Source organism: Atractosteus spatula, chromosome 1 (assembly GCF_055471065.1).
Source record: "Atractosteus spatula isolate fAtrSpa1 chromosome 1, fAtrSpa1.hap1, whole genome shotgun sequence".
Taxonomy (NCBI): domain Eukaryota; kingdom Metazoa; phylum Chordata; class Actinopteri; order Semionotiformes; family Lepisosteidae; genus Atractosteus; species Atractosteus spatula.
This window is the reverse complement of record NC_142706.1, coordinates 46,316,427-46,336,112: the sequence shown is the minus strand read 5'-3', so window position 1 is coordinate 46,336,112 and position 19,686 is coordinate 46,316,427. Positions and strand designations below refer to the sequence as shown.

The 19,686-nt window shown below is 38.2% G+C and overlaps 2 protein-coding genes across 3 annotated transcripts in view; both read left to right on the top strand.

The window, feature by feature from the left end:
* LOC148840962 (ADAMTS-like protein 1) overlaps positions 1-3,662 on the top strand; it is a 209,111-nt gene extending 205,449 nt beyond the window's left edge. Inside the window, exon 28 of the mRNA XM_088910463.1 lies at positions 1,266-3,662. Coding sequence (XP_088766589.1) covers positions 1,266-1,372 — 107 coding nt within the window. The 3' untranslated portion in view covers positions 1,373-3,662. The remainder of the gene's footprint in view (positions 1-1,265) is intronic.
* A 3,113-nt stretch (positions 3,663-6,775) lies between these two features.
* LOC148840961 (NACHT, LRR and PYD domains-containing protein 3-like) lies at positions 6,776-19,527 on the top strand. 2 transcript variants are annotated; one of them, XM_088918042.1, is made up of 7 exons: positions 6,776-7,023; positions 8,690-9,256; positions 9,638-11,351; positions 12,092-12,175; positions 14,528-14,611; positions 16,152-16,235; positions 17,981-19,527. In XM_088918042.1, exons 2-7 carry the CDS (start codon positions 8,968-8,970, stop codon positions 18,306-18,308), a joined length of 2,583 nt encoding a protein of 860 aa, XP_088774168.1. In that variant the 5' UTR covers positions 6,776-7,023; positions 8,690-8,967; the 3' UTR covers positions 18,309-19,527. The 2 variants fall into 2 exon arrangements, with proteins under 2 accessions (XP_088774168.1, XP_088774167.1); XM_088918041.1 differs by lacking the exons at positions 14,528-14,611; positions 16,152-16,235; positions 17,981-19,527 and adding an exon at positions 13,735-13,774.
* The last annotated feature ends 159 nt before the right edge of the window (positions 19,528-19,686 follow it).

The window sequence follows — 19,686 nt, the reverse complement described above, 5'->3', positions numbered from 1 at the left end:
TTGTCCACGCCACGGGAAATAAGAGTCACCCACCAGGAAGCAGGTCCCTGCACGAGGTGGGATGGGCACGACCCTTCAAAGGAGAGGGTCACCCCTGGTGTACGGGACTGGTCCCTGGTGGGAGACTCTTATTGCCCACAGCGCTGCAGAGATATCTCTGCACTTTTGGTCTTCTTTCTTTCCAAGTCCATAGCAAATCAAGTTGCTTTTTTATTGAGTGTTAATGTTCAGATTTGATCCATCCACCTATCCATCCACTTTCTAATTGCTTTTCCAATACTGGCCAGCAGCCACATCTCCCTGCAACTCACAACTGGCAGTCCAGTGAAGCTCAGCAGGTTTGAGCCTGGTCAGTACCTGGATGGGAGACTCCTGGGAAAGCTAAGGTTGCTGCTGGAAGAGGTGTTAGAGGGGCCAGTAGGATTCGCTCACCCTGCGGTCTGTGAAGGTCCTAATGAGCCAGTGTAGTGATGGGGACGCTATACTGTAAAAAAGGTGCCATCCTTTGAATAAGATGTAAAACCAAGGTCCTGACCCTCTGTAGTCATTAAAAATCCCAAGCCATTTCTCAAAAAGAGTGGGGGTGTTACCCAGGTCTCCTGGCCAAATTTCCCCCTAGCCTTTACCAATCATGGCCTCCTAATAATCCCCGTCTATGAACTGGCTTCATCACTCTGTTCAACTCCCAACTGTTAGCTGGTGTGTGGTGAGCGTACTGGTTCACTATGGAAGCTGCACTTTGGTGGTGGTGGAGGGGAGTCCCCATTATCTGTAAAGCGCCTTGAGTGTAGTGTCCAGAAAAGCGCTATATAACTGTAAGCAATTATTATTACTGGGTTGCAGGGAGCTGGACCCAAACCCAGCAAGCAATGGGCATAGGGCAGGATACAACCTGGATGACACACAGACACAAACACACTCACACCAGGGCCAATTTTCCCAGAAGCCAATTAACCTACTAGAATGTTTTTGGACTGCAGAAAAAAACCCATGTGAACATGGAAAGAACATACAAACTCCACACAGATAGCACCCCCAGGTCCATAGGACTGTTTGGGTCCTGCAGATGGATAAATCTGCATCTTACAATGATGTTTGAGAAAGGTGTTGTCAGAGACCAATCAAAAAGTAGAACTTAGTAAAGTGAGGCACACCCGAAAACTTCATAATGAGACTGAAATTGGGGGTGGAGGCAAATTGAAGTATTCACACAGCCTGGTCTGTCTTCCTCTGGGTGTGGCTGAGGTGTTGCTCTTCTCTCGCAGCCGAATGCCGCGACTCCACCAGGTACTGCGAGAAGGTGAAGCAGCTGAGTCTCTGCCAGCTGGCGCAGTTCAAGACGCGCTGCTGCGAGGCCTGCAGGGACACCTGAGGGCCGCTGCCGGCCTCCTGCGGGCGGGACAGAAAGGCACGAGGTGGGACGGGCGCCACCCTGCAGAGGAGAGGCTTTTTGTTAAGGGGGCCGGATTGCCTTGGAAACGACCCAGCCCAGTAACGAAAACCCTAGCGACTGGGGAGAAAAGTTCAACGTTCCATTTAAGGCTTTTTATGTTAGAGGTTTTTTTTTTACATTTTATTATGAGGGCTGCTGTGGGCCAGGAAGAGTTTGCCTTGCGCCAGAGAAGAGGATTGCACTCAAAAGCACACAGGAGGGCCTGTGTGCTGAACTCCTTTGTCATCTCGTCAAAGTGTGACTCCAGGTCCTGAGACCTGTGAGACTTATGGCCATCGGAAAGGCTTTACAGTATTAGTACAAAGGAGTAAACTAATGTTGTCTTGGGGATTCATTTCCTAGGCATTGTGTTTTCGGCTAATGCATATGTTTTTCTTTCTTTTAAGAATGCCACTGGAAAATTATATTTAAGACGCAAGCTACTTTGCAGTGAACATGTTTACAGTACTTTCAGTTTGGACAGGGCAATGCAACAAAAATGATAATGATGACTGATAATTGGCCAAATGTTGCTATTGTTGGTTTACTTCTGAAAGTAACAAATTTGTCCCATTATTAGCTGTTATCACACCATTATATTAAGATAATAGTGTGTGAGTCCTGGAGTTGTTGGATAAACGGATTAAAGGATGCAGCAGTTGTAGGATATTGAAGAAGATGAAAGATATGCTGGCCCATTGTAGTAGTTCACATCTGACATTGTGTTTGTATGTCTGTATGTTTTACTATAATTTACCACTGAAGGAAATAAGACTGTAAGATGCTAGTGACTGTTACACTGAGCATAACTACAATTGAGATCTATATTGCTACAGTATATGTTTTTGTGTGAAATATTCAGGCATTACACATGCAAGGCTTTTAATGTATTTTTAAAGACTGATAAGCAGGAACTGGAGTTTGTTACAAAAATGCTCACATCAAGCATCTTTATATAAGGGATGACCTTAAAGGAATTTTCAAAACAGTACGTCTATTTAAAATGGTGCCCAATAATCAAATGCAAAGTGACAGATCTTAATTTTGTCTTATAGCTTTTTTCAAAAATTGATTTTTTTAATCAAATTCCTTACAACCGTTTAGTTTATTACACTACATCTTTTATACCTCTTGTGAAACGAGAGTGAACAGATACTGGAGGAGTTTCCCACTACATCTGTTCAAACGTGTCACACAGAATTCATTCGTGACATGCGCACTGGAGCAGCCAGAGCTGACTGTTTTACAATGCAGGAGGTTACGCAACAGCATTTGAAGAGAAAGGAAGCATGTTTCATACTTTCGCATGGGCTTCAGAAATCCTGCAATTATGAAAATGGAGATTTTGATTTTGATTCACAGATTCCGTTTTGGTAATACTCACCAAAACTTTATTATTCTAAAAACACAGAAGGGGCCCGTTTACAGGAGGCAGAGTGATGAGAAGGTGTAGCTTCAAATTCCCCTGTCTCACATAAGCACTCCTGCCAGGTGTCAGTGTCAGTGCAGTGTAAGTGAGCACTCCAGGCAAACATTGGAAATCCATTACAGAAATACACAAAATTATCTTTCAAATCAACAGTACGTTGTACGCCTCTGAACCAACACAAAAACAAACTGTTTTTCATTGTGACTATGTCCCTGATGTTTAGACTTTATTCTATACTTTCTGATTTCCTGTGCAGCCCTGACAGCACTTGGCATTGTCTAAAATTTAAACTTAAGCTTGACTGTACATCTTTTATTCCGAAAGTTGCTTTTGTACTGTTAGGCCAGTGAGATTCCTTACACCAATGCCAAGAAAGTGAGATGGATGCAAAAAGTTCTAGTCAGGGAATATTCTCCTTTTTTTGAGATACGAAAACAAGTCTCTGTTTTGTTCTGTATATAATTTAATGAGATTTTGTTTTTTTTGCTGTTAGTATTTTTTCTCTTTAAAGTACAGGTATTGTACCTATTTATTACAATGACTGTTAGTAAAAACTAAGTGCAATGATTTTAGAAATGGAAAAAAAAGCAAAACAATGTGTAGTTTTTGTTCTTGTACTGTAAATATATGTCATCTGGTTCTTTTTTCCTCATATCGCTTTTCGGACGTCCCTGTGGACTGTCATTGCAGTGCATGAAATTGAGTGGAATTTTGCTGAATTTGTCAGATTTGGGTATTCTGACCCAAATCCATAATCTTCTTCCAAACAATAAACTGATTTACATTCCTTTTCTAACCTGACCTCTGGTTGTGTCACCTTCTATTTCATCAACATGAATTCTAACAGACTTTGAGCTGATGTAGTATTTCAGTTTAAGAAAAGACTTTTTATTGAAGTAGTGCTTGACTGTTTTGCACCACAGCTTGGATGAGCCCTGTGGTTTGGATGCAGTGTGTCAAGACAGTGTGTCATCCTCTTCCTTATCCCTCAGGTGTCCCTGCCCAGATCCCCATGACTCTTTGCATCTCTGTTGATCCTGTAAACATTTTGACTTCACCTTTATAACTTTATTCTCTTTGTGGGTCTTTGGAATTTCCGACACTGCTCCAGATTCTTAATTTTGTGCAGGGTATTACCCTTGACTCTACCAATAACATCACCAGTTTAGTTTCTGGTGATTCCATGCTTCTCTAATGGGTGTTTATCACCATAATTATCACCATAGCAGCAATCTGAAGCTTACCCTCAGTACAGGGCATAAGATGAGGTTACACATTGGACAGGCTCTCATCCTCCTCAAGGCACACTCGCTGAAGCAAAGAGGGACAGTTTAGAAGAAGAAAACTGGATCAGACTCAGACCGGTTATTAATTCTTAGTAAAATAAATTCATTGACGGTATAGAAAAAGTTCACAAATTTGGAATTAAGCACAAAATTGTGAACTGTAAATCGCCATGTTGTTGCAAAACCCGGGTCTTGCCATGGGCAAGAGCAAGAGTTCCCATGAGTTGTGACATGATGCAGCCCTTCCTGCTCACTAGTCACTACAATAACTAATGTAATGTGATGTACAAGCAAAATAATTACAGGTTGTGCAGCAGGTATTTAATCGTAGAGTGTTGCTAACGTGTTCTGCATGCAGAGTTAACAAGTTCCATTCATCTGCAAAACTGTCTTGAAGTCAAGAGCAATATTTCTATTTGGTTAAAACAGATGTTTAAACAAGCCTGTTTGTTTACAATTTAAAAGGCTGCATCACTTAACCGGACGTTTTGTTGCCTCGTTATGAATTTTGTCTATTTTGTGATGTAATTTGGAGTATTTACACATTACAGTGTACATTTTAGTTTTATTGTGGTTTGAAATGCACTCATCAATGCTGATTCTTTCTAACCCCGAAATATAAAAATAGTGTTGCAGTTCCCCTTTAAATTGATTTCAAACCATTTTTATGTGTGTGTTGAACATAAGATAACAGAGCTGTGAAATAGTATTTCAAATACAGGTTTAGTTAGCTATAAATACTATCCATTTAAGATGAATAGTTAAGTTAAATTGGCTTTTGAATCAATCCCACAGAGTGAATTAAACCAGTTTACCAAGTCACCTTGTTTCACGAAATACCCCTATATGAAACAAGGGCAGTCCATTCAGCACTGTTAAACCTACGACCACTAACTAGCTAGTAGTAAAGGAACAGGTAGTGGGTTTTTTCCACTTCTGATTCTGATATGATATTTGTCCCAACACAGGTTTCTGTCTATGACCGGTCCCAAGTACTTTTGCATTTTTCCTAAAATCAGCAATCAGCTTATTTGTTTTTAAACATTTAATTGCAAACTTAGTAGAACTTAGTAAAATCATTTAATTGTCAATCAAAGTTTATTTATCAAATGTACAACAATACAGCGTGCAGCAGTAGTTTCTGTCAGTGAAATGTCTTTTCTGCAAACTCACCGGGGGGGTAAAAATCACAAAATGAAAGTTACAAAAGAGAAGTTTACATAATAATACATAATAGTGCAATAGAAATTGAATAAAATAAACTCAGACAGAGCTCAATAAGCTGCGATGTGTCCAGGGTGTATGCAATACATTATGTCCAAGTAGTTCAGTATGCCGAATACAATGAAAACTGTATGTCCATGTAGCCATTATGGGTGATTTGCTGAAGGAACTGCAGCTTGGCTGCCTGGAGGAAGAATCTGTTCCGTAATCTGTTAGTCTATGACTGAATGTTTCAATACTGTTTACCGGACGTAGGAGAGAAAACAGTTTGTGACTGGAATGACTGGGATCCTTGAGAATGGACCTGGACTTCTTAAGACATCTAGCTGAGTAGATATCCTGGATGTTTGGTAGCTCACAGCCGGTGATGAGCTGCGCTGACTTCACCACCCTCTGCAGTACTTTGCGATCCCGGGCAGAGCAGTTCCCATACCAGGCAGTGATGCAACCAGTCAGGATACTCTTAATAGTGCCCCTGTAGAAGTTGGCCTGGATATGTGATGGCATGCCTAACGTCTTTAGCGTTTGGAGAAAGAATAGGCGCTGCCGTGCTGTTTTGACCACGGTGTTGGTGTGGTGGGTCAGGTTAAGTCCTCTGAGATGTTAACTCCTCGGAACTTAAAACTGCTGACCCTCTCCACTGAAGTCCCTTTAATGTAAATAGGTGTGTGATCTCCTCCCTGGTGTTTTATACAGCCCACAATCATCTCCTTAGTCTTACTGATGTTCAGAGAGAGGTTGTTCTCCTGGCACCATGCTGCCAGGGTTTCAACCTCCTTCCTGTATGCAGACCCTTCACCATCTGTGATCAGGCTGATGACTTGTATTGTCTGCAAACTAAATGATGGAGAACTTTAAGCTAAACAGTACCTTGATAAGATGAATCCTAAACTTTTTAAGAAATAGGACTCAACAGCTCAAATTGGGGAACTAGTTATCTGACATTCACTATAATTCCACTGGATCACAACAGGGCTGTGTTTTATTCCCCTTACTGTACATTTTGTACACTAACGATTATAAAAGCAAACACAAATAGATATCTGATGACACAACCCTGGTCATCTTATTAAAGAAGGGGAATAGGAGGGTGTTCTGATTTCAGGTATATGTGCTATACTGCGAAAAGAAAAAAGTCTGCTGTAATTTTAACGTGAATCATGCTTACGTTCACTTTTTCATTTTCAAAGACTGGGTAGTGTTTGATAGACTTTAAAATGATGTATTGGAGTGAGTAAAACAAAATCCTTCTGACCAAGTTTGAGTTAAAAATGAAAATTCTCATAATTAAGATTATCTGATATAGGAACCACTTCTAGAGGGAAGCAATTATAACTGCTTCACATTTCAATTCATGAAACACCTTACAGTAGTTCTCAATTTTCTCCTGCGCATGTGTACTGTTAGGCATACAACCTGCTGACAAAATGCTTCCCTGACTACTCGCAAGTAGATTTCCTCCCTCTAGTTCTGCAGTATTGGAGCTGTTTGTAGGGGCGTTGACCGCAAGGAGCTACTTTGTAATTATGCGCCAGTTACTGAGACCCATAACGACTGTAGGTGATGATGAAATTGTGATATCGGAGGCACAGTGAGAGCTGAAAGAGTAAGAAAGATGCAGAAGCTGCCTTTTTAGATATTCAATACAAGAGGTAGGTACAGTACACAATAACGAGTCGATTTTTAAAGACTGATTTGCACAAATCTGACCAACACGCTAGTAATCGGAAAGAAAGTAAGCATGCGTTGCTTAGCTAGTAGTTTTCAAAATTGTTGAACAACCCTTTTAGATTGTCGACAAAAATAACAATGACGACGTCGCCTTTATGTGAAGTCATGATGGAAAGAAGAACTAGGTATTGCAGCAAAGCTTTAGCTGTAGTTAAGGTTATGAAAGAATCGAGAATGCGTTTCAATTCCTAAACCCCAATAAAATCTGAAACTTTCTGAAACTCGATATTTTAAAAACATAAAAAACACTACAAAAATGCGCTGTTTTCCACAAAATCCCAATTGTACTATACAGTATTTAAAGAGCAAAATTTGCAATAGAATTTTTTCGGTGTGCAGTAAGGGGCACATGAGTTGAACTCCAACTTCTAAAACAGTTGCAAAAAATGGTTTAAAAACTAATCCGTAATCCCTCCCGAAATCTTCTAATGGGTTTAGAGTTTACAATTAATGGACGTGATATCTGTAGACTGGAGTCAGATTGACATGTCTGTGATAAACTGGCTGGTGGGCACCGACTTTCGTCCCATTGCCAATATGAAAACCTACCTGCATTGACCTCGCCTAACACACTATACAAAATAAACAAGACGAGATGTGTTATAACACACAGTACCTCCATAAAAATCAATAGGATCCCAGTTACTGTTTAAAGTTGACTTTTATGATTGAAAGCGGATCTTTACAGTATGGCTGTTTATTTAATGATTATTTTTCCATTTGATCTGTGAAAACCTTTTCAGTTTTATCATGATAATAGTATTCTAACTTTCAGATAACACATGTATGGACATTTTTTTTATATTCTGAGAAATAATTTAATAGAAATATGTACCGATACACATTCATTTGGGATGTGCGAAAACACATTATTGCTGTTTTTTTAACTGAACCTAAGCAATCAAACCTCAGTCATTGCTAAAAAGAATAGAATCATCGTAAAATTCACTAAATGTCTACAAATTCTTGTAATATTTAAACGATATTTTTAAAGGTTTAGTCATAAAAAAATAAGTACACAAAAAGAAAAAAACAGATAAAGTTTTGTATACAGTCTCTGTACCAAAAAAATGCTAAATTGTTATTGATGCCATAATCTAAGACACAGGTGCTTTTTAACTTTGAACTTTTTGCATGTAATCTACACTCATCTAGGTAATACATGAATGTCTTCTTCTGTTCAAACATGGTAAACATCACATTGTGAAGAGCTCTAATAAAACTGCGTGCTACTGCTCTTATTGACTTTGATCTCTTTGCTCACTGGTTATGTGAAGGTCTAATGTCAAAAGACACTGATTCTTCAATTTCCTGTACATGCATTGTTGGTGTTAGTTATGTTTACCAGCCTCATATACTGTGTTAATGAGCAGGTGCAGTTGATTATATTTACTCATTTTTACAACCATTAAAAGATGAGGAAGTAAACCAAAATCAGACTACCAAGTTTTCTTGGGGAGTGGGTGAAGTATGAAACATTGAGATGGGACGTAGTGATGTAAGTTTCCCTCGTATCATCTGCCTCTTACGTAAGCCAGACAGGTTGTGTGTGTTGTCAACTAATTCTGTTTTAACTTCTTCCTCAAGTGTCAGCCAGTCGGTTAGCCCAGGGAGTTTGGATTAAGGATTACCTTTCTCCTAAATGCTTATGTCTACTAAAGGCCCTGGAAACAAAATAAATTGTTTCTCTGGCATAAGGAAGGGGTGAGTAAAAACTTGTTTCAAGCATTTTGGAGTAATGTTCCTGGGAAGAGCATCCTGATGCTGATGTTCCATTGGAGCAAATGAGAGAAACTGATTTGGATATAGAACTGCAGTAGCTCTGTGAGATTGATACCACCAGTACTGTGTCTCCCTGTTCAAGAATGAGCTCCTTAACGGTGCTGAAAGAGCGCAGAGTGACACTCGTGGATGAACTCGAAGATCACATCGACAGCCTTCTGGAGGAGATGGTTTTGAAGCAGGCATTTACCAGGGATGACCGCGAGGACGTGCTCTGTGAGCCAGGGTCTCGAAAGAGAATCCGCAAGCTTCTGGACATCATCGACTGCAAAGGCGAAGAAGTTGCCGACATGTTCCTCTTGACATACAGCAAACTCTATGAGCTCAAGACAGAGGCCGCGGCTGAGCCGAAGAAAAAAGTTCGGGATGAGGGTAAACAGCTTTTATTTAGTAGTTGCCATGGTCACTATTGTAAGGGTACTGTAGCTGCGGTGGCAGTCTTCTGATGAAAATAAGGATTTCAAAGTTGATTGTGATGGGAGAATTTAACTCTTACCATTTTCCTTAGCAGATGGGAAATGTTTGTATATGTGTTCAATTAAAATGTTTTAGGGTGCATATACTGTAATAACGTATGAATCAGCATGCTTAACTTGAGATAATTCATTCACTCAATACATCAGATAATCTTTATGTAACAAGATACTGTATGCTTACTGATACTTCAGAATGAACCCACAACCTTTAGGGAACTAGTTGCTGAAAGCATTGGCTTTGATTACTAATTCAATTTCATCTTCTTCAATTTTGCAGAGTACAGTAAAATGATACAAAAACACAAACAAGTCCTTAAGCGCCGGAATGAAAGCATGCTGTATTATAACACACGGCATGGCGAGAAAATCTTGTTTTCTGAGCATTTTGTCAATCTTCTGATTGTGAACGGACACCACAGCATTGAAAATAAAAAGCATGAACTTCTTGCCTTTGGACAGCAACGGATTCACTTGCAACATCATCCAGTGGAGCAGAGGCTGATTAACGCAGCACAGCTGTTCTTCACGAATGGTGGGAGACCTGTAAAGAAAATTCTGGTAACAGGGGTCGCTGGAATAGGAAAGACGGTCTTGGTCCAGAAGATATTATGTGATGTTGGAAATAACCAGGGGTATTTCGCATTTGACTTTGTGATTCATTTGAGTTTCAGAGACCTTAACATGATCAGCAAGCCAATCAGTTTGAGGGATTTGATTCTGCGTAAAAATGGACACCTGACCAAAATGCTGGACGATATATTGTCCAATGATGACAAGCTGTTGATCATTCTGGATGGCTTTGATGAGTTTAAACATTATAAGGCATGTGACATTGAGGAGTATGTTACTGAGCATGACCAACCAGGAGATGTGGTGCATATATTTGCCAGCTTAATGCAAGGAGAGCTTCTTCCAGGGGCATCAGTCCTGCTTACTAGCAGACCTACAGCCATAAGTTACATTCCCATTGACTGCATTGACCGTTTTGTAGTTGTCATCGGCTTCTCAGTGAATGAAATAAAGGACTTTTTTCTAAAGTACTTTCAGGATGAAGAGTTAGCACTGACGATGCTTAATATGGCAAAGGCAAATGACCTGATGTTCACCTTGTGTTACATACCGGCCTTCTGCTATATCGTATGTAGCATTTTGAAAGAAAGCAAAGGGCTCACAGGTGAAAGCCCCAAAACCATGACTGACATTTATGTGCAATATCTGGTTGTTTTGCTGAAGTCTCACACTCAGAGCAGGACAGTAACTGCTTGCCGCAGCAGCTCAGGAAACATGGAGGAAATGACGGAGACTGTTGTTCTCCTAGGTCGCCTGGCTTACATTAAACTGCTGCAGCACGAAACCCTCTTCTATGGCAATGACTCTGAAGTGCTGCAGTTGGCTGGCAGCGATTTTGTGAGTACGTTTCTCGATAAAACCTCAGTTCAAGAGCCCTACTGCACAGTAGATATTTATTCCTTCACACACTTAACTGTCCAGGAGTTTTTTGCCGCTCTGTATTATGTGCTGGTTGAAAAGCCTGACCCAGACATCTGTGATTCTGAGGTCTGTCATCAACAAGGGATGAGTGCAGGATACCTGGACCTGTTCAATAGATTTCTTTCTGGACTGCTTTCCCAACGAAACCAAAGTCTTCTCGCCAGGCATATACAGTTAAGGGGAAAGAGCAAATCAGAATTCTATGTCCCCTGGCTGTTAGATGAAATCAGAACGCTCTGCGAGACTGGTGCTAACATTTTAAATCACCTGCATTGTTTTTTTGAGCAACAGAACAGCTCGCTGGCAAAGAACATCCATCCCAAGGTGTTGCGGGTGAATGTAAGTGATGATCCCCTTTCTCCAATGGACTTCGGTGTGGTGAAATATTTCTTAAACCTTGTGAGTGGAAACATCGCAGAATTAGATTTAACCGCAACAAACATTACCACAGAGTCTCTTAGGGATCTACAGCCCCTGTTGTACAGATGTGAAAAGCTCTGGTAAGTGTGCAAGCTAAGTAGCTCCTTTGCATTTTTAAATACAATTTTTTTTCCCTTCAGGATTGTAACAGTGTTACCAAGGACTAAGCTGTAAAAATAAAGTGCAATAAGCTTAATAAATAACAATTGTGTTAAAGTGTATTCTCAGGAGTATCTTAGAGTTTCTCAAAATTACTAAACCAAAACTAATTTACAGTCAATCAATAATCACATCACTAAGATTGCTGGGTCAGTATTGTTGTGAAAGATAATGCACAGAAAACTGTTTAGAGTTTTCTAAAATGGAATCAACACATTTTGTCATTTGATAATCTCCTTCATGGCTAGATCCTAGAGTACTAGTTAGTTGTGAACAAAAGTGTTCCAGCACAAATTAGGATTAATAATACATCATATTTACATAATAAGATATTCTACTGTTATGTGAAAAAGGAAGTTCAAATGTTTCTATATCTGCACTCTTTGTGTTGGTGTGCTGCGGTTCTGCCTGAGCGTTCTCAACTGAAAAATCAGTGCTGACAAATTAAGATGAAAAACATAATTTTATGTATCATTTACTGTATGTCTTTTATTTTGTGTTGCTAAAATAGGTGCCTTCTCCAGATTAGATATTCTGATATCTGATATACTGTCTGATGTGTAAACTCTGATGTATCTTTCAATACGTAATGGGTGAATTGAGAAAGTGTGCACTTTATATTTAGCATAATATCCTGTTATTCTTCCCTTTTACACATTAGGCTTGGAGACAACAAGCTAGATGTGGAGGCTATGCAAGTACTTGCTGAAGTACTGTATTCTACACAGAATATGCAGTGCTTGGGGTATGTATCTGTTCATTTACGATAAGTCACACAAGCTGCTACCATCGGTCGTGATTAGTCATACCTCAAGGACATGCATCCATTTTCTAACCTCTTCATCCAGTTCAGGGTTGTGGGGAACCTTGAGAACATTTTAATGTTTAATTAACGTTATTTTTTACGTACAGGTTCTTCAGTCCTGTTTAGAGAAAGTATTGGGAAAAAAAGCAATTGTTGTAAGGCAAACAATATGTAACAAAATATTTAACAAAAACATACATTCTTATTACAGGTAATATGGCTTTGTATTCATATATTTATTTAAATACATTTAATTTATGTTAATATTTTGTATGTCCACTTTTTGATAACTACATTGCCCTCAATGCTGCTAGTATAGTTTTGAAAATTTGATATTGTCATATTCTATCACATGTCAGAAAGAACATTCTAGCATTCTTGTTCTTCTCTGAGGCCATGGAGTCTCATTGCTTTGACAGGGAGGGGAATGAACACATTCTAGATTGCTGTAAGATCTTCAGCACGTTCTCTACTGATTCTTTGCTGTTATAGCAGTGCACTTCAGATAACTGCCAAGCGTTGAAGCCTCAATGCAGTAATTGTTTTCCACATGGTGTAGTGTAGTGTTAAAAGTCTTTTTCATTAATGGAAAAAAATCTTCACCTTTTATTATCATCACTGGAAGATCCTGCAAACCTTCCTGGTGTTTCAATGTTGGATGTCAGCATGTTGTGAATCCTTTTCATTGTAGTGTGCATTTTCTCCAGTTAAAGTGAAAATACAGATCTTTGACTCCCCTGACCTGACGAATTTTTCTCAGTCAAATAAACTGCACTGTGCATGTTCGCCTACAGATTTAAAGTTTTTACATTGTAAGCTTCAGCAATACTGAAATTCAGTCATGCAGGTTTTCCTCCTACATTTTTAGAGAGTTATCTTTAAGATGGACTGCTTGCTGCTGTGGAGTTTAACACTCTGTCTAGTTCTAGTCTGACCTTTGGCATCTGGCTGTGTGGGGTTTGCATGTTCCTCTTGTGTTTCTGTGGGTTCTCAGTAGGTGCTCCAGTTTCCTCCTCCTTTAAAGATAAACTGGCTAGGTTTGCTTGGCTGAGTGGAGGCCGTCATGTGCTTGCCACAACTCACAACATTATAAGCAGTTTTCTGAAAACTGACGGAAGTTAACACTTGCCTTTCCAGGTCGTTTTCCTTTTTAACTGTACTTTAGTGACAGCACTGAAATTTCTGACTGTTTTTAAAGGAGAACTGCTGTCCCAATTTCATTAAAATCATTACAAATAGCACCACTATTAGGTTATGCAAATGTTTAATTAATTTAATTAGTTTATTTAGAGGAGAACTGCAGTCTCAGTAAGAAATAATAAGATAATAATAAGAAGAAAACTGTATCAGTCCCAAAACAGTTATTAAATCTCAGTAACAAAATTAATGCATTGATGGTATATGAAACTTTTACAAATTTCGAATTAAGTTCAAAATTGTGAATTTTGTGAAAGTACTGTAAGTTGCCATGTTGTCACAAACCCCTGGTCTCACCACAGGCAAGAGTGAAAGTTCCCACGAATTGTGACGTGATACGGCCCTTCCTGCTCACTAGTCACTGTAATGACTAATGTTATGCGATGTATGAACGAATTAAGTACAGGCTGTGCAGCAGGTATTTCACCTCAGAAAGTTTCCAACATGATCTGCATGCAGTGTTAACAAGTAAGTTCCATTTATCAGCAAAACTGTCTTGAAATTGAAAGCAGTATTTCTATTAGATTAAAAGAGATGGAACAGTGTTTACAATGTAATAGGGCTGTTTCACCTTACTGGACGTTGTGTTGCCTCGTTCTGAATCACAGAATATGGTGCTGGGCATACCTGGAAATTTCATCTATTTTGTGATGTAAATTGGAGATTTTACACATTACATGTGTACATTTTACTTTTATTGTGGTTTGAGTTGCAAAGAATCAGTGATGATTTTTTCTAACCCCGAAACATAAAAATAGAGTTGCAGTTCCCCTTTAATGCTGTAACGTTCATCTCAGACAGTTAAAATATTCAGACACGTTTCTTCCAAAGCCTATGATTCTAAATAGACAATTCTTGAAAGTACACTTTAAAACTAGTTTTAACACAGTTGATATGCTCTCTGTTTATCAATTATATATTTGTTCGTGGTGGTGGTTGTCTGGTTTGTGAGCTTTTTATGCATGTGTTTTATGAATATGATTTATGTTTTGTACAATTATGACAACTATCTCTCATGTGATGTTATCTTTACTTTTTGATGGAAATTTTGTTATTTTAATTTATGTTAATTCTTGTCTTTCATTTTTATGGTAGTCTTGGATGGACAGATATTGGCAATGAGGAGTTAATGGTTCTCTTTGAGGCTCTGAATGAAAACCGATCTCTGAGGGAGTTATGGTATGTACAGAGGGTTTCTGTAACTTTATTGCAGCAGGATATTTACAGAATTGCATGAAGAAAATACCAAATATATTATGATACAAACTGACAGTATCCAAATTGATACAGTCCTTTGCAAAAGTATTCACTCATTTTAAATGATTCTGAATACTTACAAGTGCTGTACTCGTTAATATTTTAAACACAACATGAATGTTCAAATTGAAGCCTTTTAAGGAAGAAGTTAAAACCATATAGAAAAATGAAAAATAAAGATCTGTTGATTGCATATGTTCAAACCCTATGGAAAACCCAGATTAGTTCAGGTTTAGAAAATTACTTTGAGACGTCACACAATTAGTCTGTGTGAAAATTCTCTTTTGATTGTTGTTTACAGTACATTTACTGTTGATATCCACTGCATTTGGCATATTTCAAGATCAAGATGACCGCAATTTGGTGTATTCCTGTCACTTGGTTTATGAACATAAAATTTGTAGTGTAAGAGCCTATAGTGAGAGGTCACACTACAAGGATGGAGTCTCCTGTTCAGACGTGGCTTAGTTCTAGAGAACTTAGATGTGTAATTTTGTATGACTTGGCAATGATGAGCTTGCTCTCTTGTGATGGTCCATGTCACGTGTACTGCAGTTAATGTGGAGGTTTCCAGGGACTTAACCTTATGATTTGTTGGCTACAAAATAAATTACAATAACACACACTTAACATGAAAATGGCTGAATTGCACATTGTGTCCATTAATTCTGTCCAGATATCCGACTATACAAATCCTTTAAAAAAAACAACCATCTGGCAACCCCAACACCTATGTTGTGAGAATCGAATCCTAAAATGCAGGCTTCGTTATAGTGAAAGCCTGGGTGTTTGTAAATCCGGGGCTGGGTATTTCCAACAATTACCCCAGGCATGCATGTGCAGTGTGCAATTCACTGAGAAAACCCAGAGCGACAATATGGTTTCCAGGTGTAATCATCTCTCTCCATGCTTATGAATTCCAAAAGACGTAGGGAGAAATACCGTTATATCTAAATGAAAGCTCAGATTAGATTTATTTCTGATAATGTTTTGCCTCATCATGAACATGTATGAAAAGTAGATTTAATTCTTTCTACGGTATAATGAATGAATAGCATGACTGAATGATCAGTTAAATTCGAAAAAGTTTTCTGGCCCTTATTCTTATCCACGGTATCCCCAAGCAAATTTCTTTTTTACTTTTTTATTCTGTCTCATATATATAGATTATATTTCAATTAATAGTTAATTCTATTATTATTTATATTTTTCAAATGTATATACCTGTAGTTCATTATAAACTCAACAATAAACCATTATGACAGATATGCAGTGTTGTCTCAGTTTCCAGTTTTAATACTTGTATGACTCAGACAGTATAGACTGTGCACTGTATTGTACATTTTATATAAAGTCTTTTTCAGTTCAAAAGGTTTTGTTTTTGAGTGAATGGCAATTGAAAAACAATTCCTTTTAAAAATGTAGATTTGATTAGCTTGTTTATTTTGTCTTGTGTTGACAGGATTGAAGGAAATCGAGTAAGCTACAAAGGCCTTTCAGCATTTAGTGAGTTAAATCCAGCTACCTCTTTGCTACAAACAGTCGTGTAAGTACTCTTTTGCAGAAAGATGATTTATCCTTCTAAATGTTTTCTGCTTAATTCAGTCACTGCTAAGTTCACAAATATACTATAGCTATTTAGTTATCTTCTGATCATTTGTAAATACATGACAAAGGCTGATAAAATGAATACAGTAGCAGTTCCATAGGGACCCTCTCCCTAAACATTCCTGTGTCCTTCTGAAATTCTGCAGGAGCTTCAGCACATGCTGCAACATTGACAGATAAGTGGTAGAATTCTTGCCTTCCGTGCGGGAGGCCTAGGTTTGAGTCCCACTGAAAGAATTGTTGTAGAGTTGTGGGACAAACTTCCCAGGTGTGTGGCTGAAGCTGAAATACTTGTTTCTTACAAGATGAGATGCTTTCAATAATAGGTAGTAGCTTAGATATGGCGTTCTCTCAGTTACTGTATATCCTTTATTATGTTCTCAACCATACACAATTTATGCACAGCCTAACAATTATAAGGTAAAGCTGAATGATCAATCTACAAACGACATGATGTCTTCACAGAATCATTTAATCCAAAGCTTAATTTGACATTTCTATCTACAAAAGCCTATGCTTCAATTATAACAATAATAAGTGCTGTCCAATCACTGGATCTAAAAGTTTTGTTACGCTGTTATTCTGTCACATGACTAAATAGAAAAAAGTCATTGGTTTAAAAATGATTCATTTGTATGCCATTGTGAAGTCACAGTCAGAAGAAAAATAGAGAGCAGACTAAAGGTGGAGGCAGCCACATTACTTTTAACTTTTACAAATGTGGCATGTTGTGTTTGAATAAACAGTTTAGCTATCTCACAGATAGACAGGGTACTACAGTATGTTTGTATGGTTAGAGCTCCAGGATAGCCAGGTATTGACCAGAAACAATAAGTCCACAAAACGTCTTGAACACAGTGACAGTCCTTAAGCAAGGATCATCCATAGTGCACCTTAAAGGTTTTGGGGTTTTCTTTTGATCTGTAAGAGATCCATGTAACCTAGCAATGCAAATTCCTAACAAAGATTTATCCAAGAGATTCCTGTTTAATCCCGAATAAACAAGAAAAAACATTCATACATTTTCACACTAGATAAAATTGCATCTGTTGAACTTCCTTAAGACTTTAGCAGCTATTGCTATTAGTGACTGTAGCAGTCTTGCATGGTTTGTTTCCATTGTGATCAAATCCTGAATGTTTTAGCCATTCATCCATCCATTTTCTAAACTGCTTATCCAATACAGGGTCACAGGGGAGTTAGAGCCTAGAGGTTTTAATTCAGTAATCATTCAGTGTGTTTTAATTACAATGATGAACCTTAATAGCATTTCGGCCTTGCAGTGGTGGGGTTCTGGGTTCAATTGTGAGCCTGGGGCACCATCTGTGTGGAGTTGTTATGTGGTCTCCACATGTCTCCACATGTCTGTGTGGGTTTTCATACCTGGGTTTCTCCCACAGTCCAAAGACATCCTGGTAGATTAATTGCTTCTAGGATAATTGTCACTGATGAGTGTGTCTTTGTGTCCGTCCTGTGACGGACTGTTGTGGTGTCCAGGGTGTACCCAGACTTTGTCCACTGTTTGCTGGGATAGGCTCCAGCTCCCCCACAACCCTAAACTGAGTGATATAGTAAGGAAATAAATGGCAGCATGGATAATAAACCTTAATAATTAACATTTTTGATCCACCTGAAAAACAACAGAAGTGAATCACTTTATCATCCAAATTGGCATCGTTTCAGGGCAGTCTGGAATGAAGTGGACAAAGAAGAAGAGGACAAACTGAGGAGCATCTCTCCTGAAAAATTCTTTGTCATCAGCTTCACAGATGATGCATTTTGGCAAGAGTGGGGCAGATGGGTTCTACAGAGGTGTGAAGTGAACAGTGATGAGAAACTTGTTACCTTTCTTTGTAAAGTCTGTAATGTTTCCATTCTAAACCTGGAAATATGTTGGGTACAGGAGTGGTACACAAAGCTGAAACACCTGGTCAGATCCAGAATTACTCAGTGCAATGATGACAATATCCGAAAAAAACTAGAAAAGTTTGAAACAATTTTATCCTTTTGATTTACAGATCAAATATAGTCAAAAGCAAAATGATATGCAAGGCTCAGAAAGTGCAAATCACATTTGAACAATTAAACAAATAAATCCCTATATACTGTATAGTACTTTGTTCCCTGTATTGTCTTATTCTGGGAAAGTATTTTTTTCTTTTTCAGTCTAGTGTGAATATATTTCTAAGATGGTATCCACCCTAACCAAACTTCATACTGTGTATGGCTTTAAATAATTGAATACCAGTCTTTGTCTGTTTAAAAGTTTAAACTGAATACTTTCAGACTCTTTATCTTCTGGTAAATAAGCAAAGAAGATCCAAGTTAATTACAGGGTTAAACAGTCTTTTCTTTTTGTGTTTTAAATGCATTAGTGAAATTAGGATTTACTTTTATTACACACGTGATGTGTACATTGGCAAACTGCAATAAAAGTGCTAAACGGTTATATTTCCATCCATCCATTGTCTAACCTCTTTCTATATATTTATAATTTGCAAAACAACTTTTTGTGTACTGTTCTGGTTTGTGTATATTCTGTACTGTGAGCAACTCTTTTTAGTGCACTTCTCACTGATTGTACTGACTGTATTGCATTGTTGTATCATTGTATCATTGTATCATTTCGTTACACTGTCCTGTGTTGACTGTGCTAAGCTGCTGTTGCACTGCAATTTCCTTCACGGGATCAATAAAGTATCTATCTTTATCCAGTGCAGAATTGTGGATGAAGTCAGAGTCCATTCTGGAAGACAACAGGCAGGAAACACCCTTGACAGGACATGTGTCCATCTCAGAGAACACTGCAAACTTGAAAGCGAGCCTGTTTGTTTTGTGGCCTTCTTTCAGTAGAATAAGCTATTTCTGTTGAAGGGTCAGCAGTTGAGTAGTGTGACTAAGAGAATATTCTTGCTAATAGGTTAGGCTGTATGGGTAAACCTGGTTTCTGTGTTAATCTTCCAGATTATGTCATGCTCACATTCTGCTCTGCAAAATGATTTCCGTGTGATGTGAGTAGATTTGTCTTGCTTTTAGACTAGGTTTTTTTAATCTGTAAATAAATGTCATTAGTGTGTGGTTAATTTGGTTCAACATGAATATAATGATATTTTTTTTCTAAATTTAATGGTAGCACATATTTATTAAGAGAAGATGTTGTTTTTTTTCATGTATCTTTCTTTTGTTAAATTATCTCTAGGTTTTTTGCTGTTGAAAATAAACCCTAAGGTTTCGAATGCTGTGTCCCCTCTCTCTCATTAACACCACAGTTTTTTTAGCCAAATTGAGAATCTAATGCTTTAGGGAACCACCAGACCCCAATAAAACAGAATTTCTAGGCATCTAAGATATGTTTCCCAGATATGTTTAATATGTTGAAATAATTGATA

Coding starts and splice junctions, on each gene's coding strand:
- LOC148840961 (XM_088918042.1), top strand. CDS start 8,968: ATGAGCTCCTTAACGGTGCTGAAAGAGCGCAGAGTGACACTCGTGGAT. Junction 11,352..12,091: donor TACAGATGTGAAAAGCTCTG/GTAAGTGTGCAA, acceptor TTTACACATTAG/GCTTGGAGACAACAAGCTAG. Junction 16,236..17,980: donor TCTTTGCTACAAACAGTCGT/GTAAGTACTCTT, acceptor GCATCGTTTCAG/GGCAGTCTGGAATGAAGTGG.